Raw genomic sequence first — 11,355 nt, 5'->3', positions numbered from 1 at the left:
TTAAAAAAAAAAAAAACCAAGTGTCACCAAAACAGTGCTGTTGAGATGTTCTTGGAGCCTAGAACAAGGAACTACATAAAACAGACCAGACAGTGAGACGACTTGCGCTATAAATAGTCAGTTTAATTGAAATCTAAATGAGTTTTTTTTCTCCATTATTTATTTTAGAGGCCCTGTTTGATAATGCATGAGATGTAACCGCTTTAATTATTTTACGAGCATGTATTTACAAGCAGATGAATGTTATTAGCCTGAACCCTGTGGTGCTAATGACTCACATAGATGTCGTTCTTCAGGTTCCGACAGCTGCCAGTAGGCGGAGCTGCTGGTCATACTACCAACAGCAGCCCATAGCCTAACCTCTCTTGTAGTCATGAGAGAGAATCAGAATCTCTGAGAGTCCAACAGAACATACGGAAAATATGGAGAAAAGCTAAGAGCATTAGTCGCTGCACTGTATTAATGAATGAGGTATTAGCTTCAAACCCATTACCAAAATGGCAGCCATATTTCCAGCCATAGTGACCTATTTGATTGTAGGGTATTGGCAAACTGTTCAGTGTTCAAAATGCTGGTTGTTCGTCTGAGCCATCACTGCCACGTGCCTTTACAAATGTTTTCCCAGCACACATTCCATAACTCATATGACTCATAACTCATGCCTTTTCACTGTGGATGACTGTAAATGGTGTAAATAAACACAATTTCTATGTATCTGTTCTATTCTGGTCATGCCTACCTGTGATTCTGGGTCATCCAGTGGGCATCTTGTATCACGGAGTGGTTATGGTTTCGTTATTATTGCTATTTCAGCTCTTTCCTGTATAAAAGTTTCAATGCAAATGCCATGTGCAAATAGTGGAGACATGGTATTTTTTTCCAAAAACACACATTTATTTTTAAACATACACAGATCTTGGCTTTGATAAAGCAAACTCTCAATATGACATCTGCTCACCAAACAAAACTCTTTGTTCTTACCACTCCAGTGTGAACCTTGACCTGATTAAGCAATTACTAACAAGTGACGCGGAAAAGAAAAAAAAAAAAACACAATACTATGGACTTCCACAGCACAACAAGTCAAAGCTCTAAAGCTGTAAATCTATTTCCCTATGAAAAAGGGCAAACTTTTGTACTTGTGCCATATTTCAGTGTCTTAAACTGTATTTTTTCCTGGTGCGCCAGGAAAAGGGCAGCAGCTCTGGGCTTGGAAGGCGGCTTTCCCTGCCGCTATGGGCTGTTTGAATTACACATGCTCATACAGTTCACGCGCTCAGCAGTCCTACGCACCCGCGCGCGGAAACTCCACACACGCTTCACGCTCCGAGCGATGAGGAAACATTGACCGGTTAGTGTACTACATTCCAAACGCACTCGTTCAGGTTCTATTCATGTCGGATGCTGTCATGTTGATATCTTTCCAGCTAGAGTAATTTATTCACATTTGCCACGTCAGCATCAAAAAGTTGAGGGTTGCCCAGACAACAGTGCTAAACATAAATAAAAGAATGAATTAACTGAACTCCATGGGCAAAGAAATCAGATGTCCCTGCTTCTTACTACAGTTTGAAATATTCCCACGGGTGGAATGAGTTTCATTTCCCTTCATTACATTTAAGTCGAAGTAAAGAATTTCTGGCCATTTCTTGTATATCAGTGCATTTTTAATCTGGTGGTAGTTTTGAGTGCCTGGAAGAAAATATGTGTCCAAATCACTCTAAAACGATCAGTCTTTGAAACTTCTAGGGTGGGATATTACTTAATTCTGCAATCAGTTAGGCAACAAAGGCAACATAATACAAGCTCGCTGCTTACAATTCTAATCAAAATTAATTTGCATGAACACTTTCCCATACATCGTGAAGTGCGTAACGTCCAGGCAAGCAGGACCAGGGTGACAGTGGCAAATCGCCCTTCCACCAAGGACAAAGGAAAACATTAACACAGCTCTCAGATTCAGCTCTTCATTAACACAAAATGCATTACACTCCTTAACCACTAGAATCTGACAATTTGAGCATTTATGCATTAAAAGTGTTTACCATCTGAGGACAACGCAACTTTCAGGATTCCTTGTGCCGTCTAGATACGGAGTGTCTCGCGCTCCTCTGAACAGTCTTGTCTGAGCTGAATGCTGTCCTCTTGCTCCAAATGGGCAAATAAGGCTATACACATGCGAGACTGTCCAAAACGTCAAAAAAAGAGAGTTTCTTTAATGATTCCCTTAACATACACATTACGTAGGATAGTGGAGAGGTGGTCAGCATTCATCTGACAGTTGTTCCATTCATGTACTGCTAACAAGGAGCTGCGACAACTTTGGTGTCTCTAGCACCGCACTAAAGTGGACGCAATTACGTCATTCTGGGTTATTCCTGACATGCTGGAAAACAAACCTGAAGATTCCAACTGCACAGCCAGAGTTTCATCACACAGAGCAGTTACTTCCACTTGTAATTGAACTGATCGTACCACCTAAAAGCCCATTCCTCTCGCCCCAGCAGGAGGATGTGTCGATCACACATTTCAAAAGTGCCCTCCCTATTTTCACTTACCGTTTCAAATTACTTTGCCGACTGGAGATGAAAGGCCTTCGTCTACTGCATGCTTAACCCGTAATCAGTAGACTTAACAGTAGACTTAACTTATCTAACAATCATTAAAAACACTGAAACCCTCCAGCCAAGCCACCGCAAACTAACTACTCACAAAAAGTGACACACACCTGTATTTAACATCCCTGTTAGACAGGTGAAGCTTGTTAACCAATGGCTGGTCTAATTCAACTAAACACACACACACACACAATGGCAGTTAATCTGTTTTCAAAATGAAGCTGATGAAATGCAGATCTGTCATGGGTATGTCTGAAATGTAAGATAAGGGATCCTGCATTAAGAAACATTTCACACAATATGTAGCACAATAAACACACTTTACTAAAACCTTTCATTTTTGGGAGACAAGTGAAGGCTTTTGTTCATAGGCCTGCCGGAGTTTGCTTATGCTTTTGTTTGCTGCTGAAGTCATTGTCTGATGGGTCCCCATTCATATAAAACCAGCAATTACACAGTCACCAGGCCAACAGAGAATGACCACAATAGATGTCCTTTGTCTTTGGGATAAAAATCTCTCAGTTGTTCGGCCGATAGTCAGGACTTGGACTGTTACATAATTCGGTTTTTAAAAATACTGAAATGACTCTTTGTCAGTGAAAAGGTGTGAAAATCACCTGCGTTTTAACACAGTGAACCACATGAAGAGCACATAGCCGAGAAAGGACGTGCTGTGAAACTGGTCCGTGTGAGATCTGACGGCTGTCCGTCTGCTTTCATCCCCGTTTCAGCACCCTCAGCTGCTGTTTTGATGCACTGATCCTCACACCGAACTCCAGATTCAGTGGTTTGCTTGCGCACAGGAATAAGGAGTCCAGGATAAACATGTTGACTGCGGCATGTTTATGTCAACATCGCTGCAAGAACAGAAACTTGCAGCTCCTGCAGCTGCATTATACATTAAGGCGCTGTTGTTTGGTTTACCACAGTGTAGACCACTTGGTTTGTTTTTTTTTTTGAGTCATGTGTAAACATACAGTGTAGGTTGCACTTTGACAAATAAAATGGGGCTGAATGCTGAAAAAATCTCTCTTTTTTTCCCTCAACTTACCGCTCAGAGAGCACGGACTTCAGGCTTCTGTCAGTTTGTAACAGGAGCTTCAGCTGTAACTGCGTTCCATGGAGCACAATGAATAGAGTGGTTTAACCACAGAGATTTCAAGCTCAGAGCGAACGAGTGAATGCCAGTGAGAACCGAGTCAGTAGGCCTTATAAGGCTGATTCATAAATGTTGGGAATCAACCAAACAATTTATTATTTTTTAATCCAAGGATTCCTGGTGCCCTTTGAAGCATAAGAAAAAAAAAACACACACAAACGTTTTGTCAGATTTAATGAAATGATCTGTGGACCAATTAGCGCAGCATGTAAAAAGCATTTAGTCCGCCTCGAGACACATCATGTTCATTTCCATTTCCAGCGAAATGAATCAAATTATTCAATGTTTGCCTTTCCCTGTTGCCTGTGACGTTTACGCCACCCAGAAACGCATATGGAATGGTGTGGTTATATGTAAGAGACAGCATACTGACATTAGCATAATTATGCATACATACAGACAGAAAGAGAAACTTTCTGGGGTTTTGCTAATGGAGAATAATCAGTGATTCAGCTGCCTGTCTATGAGGTACATCATGCCAAAATTAGAGAAAGAGTGTACATGTAGAACAACTGTAGTCACTGTACATTTTATGCAGCTGAATGGGAGAGTGTAATTAATTTAATATAAATGCTCTTATCATCACATTATTACCTCACTTTTATGTTGTAATTCTGTCTTGGATATTTTTTGTTCATTATCGTGCTTTGTTTGAGCGTATGACACGCTCTCTAACAAGAAGCCATTTGGAGGCAAAGTAATAAATAATGTGTGTAATCAAGAATAAACGAACAAACAAGACAGTGAGTAGAAAGGTCAGCAGGAAGCAGAGAGTGAATCATCTTCACACCTTTATTTGGGGCAGTTTTTAGGTTTCTGGCCTCCCCGTGGCTTTTGCATTTCACATGTCGCCTACAAGCACGAAAACCACACTTTTGCTTCCAAACAGAAAGCATGTCTGCTTCTTTCAGGTCAGTCAAGTCAGTCAGTCAAATCATGGGCCCATGATTTTTCCTCTCCGAGGTGGTTCGTAGTGGTTAGTGTCAGCATGCAGTTCACCATGTGTGGGAGCAGCGAGGTTAAAAGCCAAAATTCTGAAGAACTCCTGCTTATTGCTCAAGTGTCTCTTTTGACTGGACTTCAGGGAAGTGACTAATACAGTTAATTTCATCTGACCTCATACTTTATAGCTAATTTTACAAACAGGGTTCGACAGTATTGCTTACATAACAATTCATCCAGTCTACGGAACAACAATGTACGTATACAGAACAAAAAAGACCATAATTCGAACATGTGTCAATCCATCGCACACTCCATTACACGGTGGTTACCCTCAACCACTCAATGAGTCACACATTCAGCAAAATTGCTAAGTTGAGTTGTCAAAGATATTTCTAAACTGTCTCTTATCTGCACCCCCTTGAAGGAATTCGTGCAAGAAACACAACAATGCCATCTAGCATGTGTCCACTGAAAGCTGAATGCAGACTTGTGTGACTTCACACACAAAGGATCCAAATCACTAAGTGTATCTGTAGAGGTACCTGGGTAGAGAAAACAAAATCAGTACTATAATCTACTATTGACATTAAACATACTAATTTATTGGCACACCGGGGCACCTGGACGGTTAAAGTAGGGGCATTCAGATTGTCAGAGTGCATACAGCTGATGTGTTGCTTCATCTCCATACTAGGGCTGTAATTCAAACTAGACAATCACATCTCCAACTTTAAGTTCCTCTCGGACTTTAGCAAGCCAAACATCAGCAGGACTCTGTAATTACCTGAAGGCTTGCATTGCTCCAAACAACCATAAATTTATCGTGTTCAAACCTATTTGTGCACAAGGGAATTCAGATACTCGCTGCAATGTTAGGATCATTCACACACCTCTTTATGTTTTGTAGTTGTGGTTTGCATGTAATGCACATTATTTAACAGCCGCAAGAAAAGTGCACCAAATGCTCCCAGGGCACAAACATAATATGGAATGCTCCGAAAGAGCTACGGAAAAGCAGAAGCCATTGTTTATTTCCAGAAAAAGTGCACTGAGATCATTGTTGTGTCCAAATGTTGGTCGGTAACTGGCTGGGGCTACAGCAGCAGTGACTGCAGACTGCCTCGCACCCTGCACCCACAGCGAGAGCACCTTGTTGCACCCCAGGCGGTCACCACGATCACAGCATCAGCACACACTCATGCTCAAACGGCTGACTCTGCAGCTGGCACAGGCAGGATGGACAGACCTGCCAGGCATGCTGATTGCAGCTCCAATTTTGCCCCTTCTCCTTACCAAGAAACATAAACCCTTTCACCTTTTACTTTGCAACCTGCTGTCACATGCTAATGCTTGCACAGAGGCTGAACGAGGTCACCGGATTGCATGATGGTGTGTGCAGTCTTATTTTAATGGGACCCCTTTTTTCAACTTGAATTAAAACGCTCAGCTGGGGTACCAGGAGAGGAAACCACGTAACCTGCTTGGATTGTTGATGCAATATACACGCCACACTATCAGTCAGCCTGATCTGCTCCAGAACATGGCTATATCTTAACACCATTGAGTAACTTGCTCAGAACATCTGTGAAATTAATATAAATGGAAATCTTCATCTCATAATTATTAACGGAATATATTAACGGAAAACACCTTATACCATCACCGACCTGAAAGAGATATCTATTTTGAAAGCTGCAATTCTTTTTCTGTGTGTGACGCATTCCTCTTGTGGTTACAGTGACCGTCATGCCGACTCGATGCTCTGTGCTAATTTTGATTTAAACTAGCAGGGCTGCACTGTAATGAGGCTAGCATGTCACACAGTTAACCGCTGCATAAAGCCAACTGCCAAATTAGATGAGAACAGCTAATCAGAGGTGACACAGAGGTGTGGACTGCTCGACAAGTGGCAGGAAAGTTACAAAGCGTGTAGAGGCAAGGAGAGCAACCCTGCAGAATAATGGCTCATTTCTGCATGTTAGTTTTGTCAGTTTGGTAGTAACCCTTGTGCTCAGCTTGTTCAAAGGCCCACTCTAATTGCGAAGACCTCTCAGAGGACTAGATGGTTTTCTTGAATGGCATTTTTTTTTTCTTTTCCTTTCTTTTCATGGAGCCAGTGGATCAACTGAGAGAAGAATATTGCTGGATTCTGGGCTACTAGACTCATGGAGTCATTTGTTTGGTGGGAATGATCTCAGCTGGGTCCCACATCAGGTGTCTGCTCCATCTCAGACAGGGCCTGCATTGTAGGGGCGTGGGGGCGTGGGGAAGGTTGCTGGGGAAGCATCTTTGATGATGAGCGATGGAAACTCTCAGAGACAGAGGCCCGGTGACAGTGTTTGCGGGGCGGAGCAAAAAGATGAGAGGCGGCCACCTCAAAAATGCTTCTGAGCACCTAAGAACCTCCCTTCCACTGGCACTCAGGCTGATGAGAGCATCTCCTCCGGAGCACGCGTGGTGCTTAGGCAGCCACTTTTCCTCTCTCTCCGTCGCTCCCTGCCTCTCTCTCTGCCATGATCAACACGTTCCACACCAGCCTCCCTCCGCCTGTGCCCCCACGGCAGGGCCTGCACCCTCCGCCGAGGGGCCGCATGACCCCCCTCCTCTGGTTCCTGTCTGTCATCATGGTCCTCCAGATGGTGGTGACCTTTGGAGGGTTCGTCTACCTGTTCAGGAAGAGCAGCATGGTAAGAATTCTGGGCGATCAGCTACAATGTATTGTAATGTAAATGCGTGTAATGTAGTGTAATGTACAATGGGCTACAATGTCTCAGGGCATATATAGGCTCTGTAGTGAGGCTTGCTCTTTTGGGAATAGTCAGTCTTCCAGCTGATGATCTCTATGGACAGCCAAAAGCAATAGCTGATCTTGATTTAAGCCAATAGACCATAAGCTGCTGCCAGCGCAGGGTTGAAAAGAAATGTCTGCATTTTGGAAGGAAAAAATTTTGTTGGATTTTTAGTCCCATACGCTGATGGAATCTTCTGTGATTGTGAGAGGTACAGACTGAGGTATTTGTGAGGTGGTTTATGAATCCATGCTGGAGTCAGGGCAACAATGCTTTCACAGAACTGGAGCAAACAGGTCCATATATATAATTTAGATTAATTCCTTTGTGGTGTTTGAAAAACATGAGGACTACAAAGTGAATCAATAATGTCTTTGAATAGCATGGACAAGTTGTCAAAAAAAACTAACTGAAGAAATGAATCAATTATTAATAAATAATCTGATAAATTAAATGGCACCTCATTCTGTTCTCATGAAATAATGATCTTCATTTTTTTTTGATATTTCAAATCATTTTTGACCTTTTAGCAAGTGCCCTTCTTGCTATTTAAATTAACTTAAAATTTTATGAAAAATTGCAGATTAGAAAAGGAGCTTCAGGGAAATATTGTATTTGGAAAAAACAATCATGTGCTAATTCTCATCAGCCTTCCCATGGTTGATATATAAATACACGATGTCCAGCCAAAGGTGTTCCCCGGGTTTTGCTTCCTTCTTATTTCATAGCAATGAAATCTTTAGCAATCTCAGCAATGAATCTTTGAGTGATAGCTGTAGCAGGGAAATCTGATGTAATGTGTAAGTGATGTCTCTGCTCTGTGTTTTCAAATTGAGCAATATGACAGAAATATCACAAATTCTGAACGTTTATGGAAAGAAAGAAATTATTACACGTGACCCTAAATAAAAACACTTATCTCCAAGGCTGTAAATTCAACAGCCATTCAATCTGTTTCAAACTGTAAAATCAACAATTCAAATTTGGTTTGAAAGTAAACTTATGTTACTTATCTTTTTATGCCTAAGCAAAGGAACCTAAAATTTCTACTTCATTCGACCATAGCAATCTGATCAAGCAATCTGGCGAGCAGTATCAACAATGTTCTTTGAGCTATATCTCAGCTGTTTTCATTGTGTCAGTAACAGTACAATGGTTTTGGTGTTTATCTGTTTTACTAATCTGTGTTAAAAATACACCAGTCTCTTCAGCTTCAGAACAAGGCCTGTGTGACACAAGCACCAGGATAGTCTGCATCTTGGGTTCTGTGGTTTTCTGAGATGGTGCTTTTTCAGCAGAAAAGCAATGTACAAATCTCCTTGCATTGCAGAGGAAGCATACAGTCTTCTAAACAATCAGATATACAGCTTTTGCTCTGAAGGCACTGGCAAATCACCTTCTTTTTCCATCTTCCATGTACTGTGCACATCAGAGTTTATGTGAGTTTAACACTTTGAAAGCTGTTATCGTTTCTTCTTCTGCAGTTAAACTTGCCATTTTTTAGTGTGATTGCACCTACTGTGCTCACCACAGCAATGGTTTTCTCACTGCAACCTGTTGTTTGCTCAACATGCTGTTATTGTACTGTTTAGCCCATAAGCCAGGAATCAGAGTACATACAAACAATGCATTGCATTAGCTTACCAGACACTCTTACCCATAGGGATGTCCACAGGTTGCAATTTTTACATGTTATCTGTTTTAAACAGCTGGATATGTGTTGAGACAATTCAAGTTATGCACCTTGCCCAAGGCCCCGCCCTTTAACACTGTGCCACACTGCTGCAAATGATGAAGAACAATACACAGGCCTAAATATGGAGCATTTACGCGTGGAAATATCTAATCCACGCACTGTCCTTTCCACTTTCCTCTCTGTACAGTTGCAGACAGAGCTGCAGGGTAGGCAGTACGATGACCTCATCGTGCTCAAGAGACTACAGGAGTGTGACGTCAGTTCAGACTACAACACACTGCTGGACTGTGGGAAGCTCTTGAGCAAATACAGGAGTATCATCTCAAAGGTATGCTTTGCATAATAGAGGCTGTGACTGATTATTTTTCATACCTTTGTGACCACATGCTATGCTCTGCCAGGATATGGATTAGTTGTGTGGTTACGAAGAAAGAAAGAACACAACTTTGTGTGTGTGTGTATACTGGCAATTACAAATAATGTATTTCCAAATATCTGAGCCAATTAACAACTGCTGCTATACCAGTAAATGAAAGTATTAATTGTGTTTTTTTTGTGTGTGTTTCATGTTTTCAGGTTTCACAAGCAGAAGGGAAAGGTATATATGAATTTTTATACATCATTTTGAACATATTCACAGGCCTACTGTTATTTCTACCATATCATAACAGCATTACCCACTGCTATTGCCACCGTGTCAGTCTGTTTCAAATATAACTGCACTACTGTGAAGGAGGGTAATGTCAAGACTAACAGTTTCATGTCCATTTCAGCCGGTTTCCTGTCTGCGGGCATGCCATTTTATGGCTCTGGCGCAGTGGCCCACATGACAGTGGAGCGCCGCTCCGGTCCCTCTACATGTGAGTGAGGCAGAACTAAGTAGGCTCCTTTAAAAAGCTTTGTGCCACATTCAGATCTTCAGGCACCATTGCCCATACCTACAAAATGGTAAAAAAAAGCTCTTCCTTTGGAGGCTGAAGTGGAAATGAGGGAGGCATTTACAGGAGATGTCTGTGGCTACAGAGATATGTCAATTGGTAAAGACCCTCTGAGGTGTTACTTTCATGTGGGGGAAAAAAAAAAAAAAAAACAATCTCATAGTCTAACAAAAGCTACATGCTTAATGCTATCATGCTAACATGTAAATTTGCCCCCTGCAGCACAGACGCTGAAATGGAACAGGGACCACTCTCTGCTGATGAAAGTGGAATACCTTTCCTCGCCGGGTGCGCTGAAGATCGTCGTCCCCGGGGATTATTACGTCTACTCCCAGGTGACCTTCACCAAGGTGCACCCCAAGATTCCCCTGGTCCAGACCATCATGCGTAAGAGTGCAGACAAGGAGGACCTCCTGCTCAAGGCTTTCTGCAGCATGAGGGACGAGGAGGCACACACCTCCTTCCAGGGAGGGGTCTTCAGGCTGGAGAAGGAGGAGCAGCTCTCGCTTAACGTGACAGACATGAATCTGATCAACTTTGATGTGACCACCACGGCCTTTGGATTATTCAGGCTGTGACTGCAATCCTCAAAACGTTTTCTCTTGGGATGTTGACCCCCCATGACCCCACCAGGATGAAAAGCCCAACAGAGACTCCACTGCAACCAGCTGGATGGGTGTGGCTTTGTGTTCGATCTAATGTTGACTAAATCAATTACACAGGGTTACTGGAAAAAAAAACGGTTAAACTTTCACTCTGCACCAAGGACTAGAGTATGAGAACAATCAGAGAAGAAGAAGGCAAGAATGGCAAGGCAAGGTCACCATGAGATCTGGACCGGAAACACACATAATGATATTATAAGGATGTATCCTAACAGAGTAATAATAACAATTAGAAGTAATGATACATTGATGACCCTGTAGTGAGGGATGTAAGTGGGAAAAATGTGGAAACCTATGGATTGAAGCATCCCAATAGATTTTTTTTTTTTATGTTCCCTTTTTGTACTTTTTGATATTTTTTTTTATTGTGTTCGTTTCTCGTTTGTTATTGCACTACAGTCTAGTTTCATGCCACACAGCCAGAATGGAAAAAAAGTAGGTGCTGTATTCCAATTTCAGATGAAGAAACCATGGATGTCAGTGCAACTGCTGAACTCCGGTATGATGCTAAAAGCAGTAGGAGGTACAGATTCCGTAGTTGATGA

General features: G+C 42.0%; 1 protein-coding gene across 1 annotated transcript; it reads left to right on the top strand.

The window, feature by feature from the left end:
- Positions 1-7,149: 7,149 nt before the first annotated feature.
- Positions 7,150-11,355, top strand: cd40lg (CD40 ligand). The gene is made up of 5 exons (XM_036548572.1): positions 7,150-7,409; positions 9,395-9,535; positions 9,784-9,805; positions 9,981-10,067; positions 10,353-11,355. Exons 1-5 carry the CDS (start codon positions 7,236-7,238, stop codon positions 10,721-10,723), a joined length of 795 nt encoding a protein of 264 aa, XP_036404465.1. The 5' UTR covers positions 7,150-7,235; the 3' UTR covers positions 10,724-11,355.

Source organism: Megalops cyprinoides, chromosome 16 (assembly GCF_013368585.1).
Source record: "Megalops cyprinoides isolate fMegCyp1 chromosome 16, fMegCyp1.pri, whole genome shotgun sequence".
NCBI lineage: Eukaryota > Metazoa > Chordata > Actinopteri > Elopiformes > Megalopidae > Megalops > Megalops cyprinoides.
This window is presented reverse-complemented; position numbering and strand designations above follow the sequence as displayed.

Coding starts and splice junctions, on each gene's coding strand:
- cd40lg (XM_036548572.1), top strand. CDS start 7,236: ATGATCAACACGTTCCACACCAGCCTCCCTCCGCCTGTGCCCCCACGG. Junction 7,410..9,394: donor TGTTCAGGAAGAGCAGCATG/GTAAGAATTCTG, acceptor CTCTCTGTACAG/TTGCAGACAGAGCTGCAGGG. Junction 9,536..9,783: donor ACAGGAGTATCATCTCAAAG/GTATGCTTTGCA, acceptor TCATGTTTTCAG/GTTTCACAAGCAGAAGGGAA.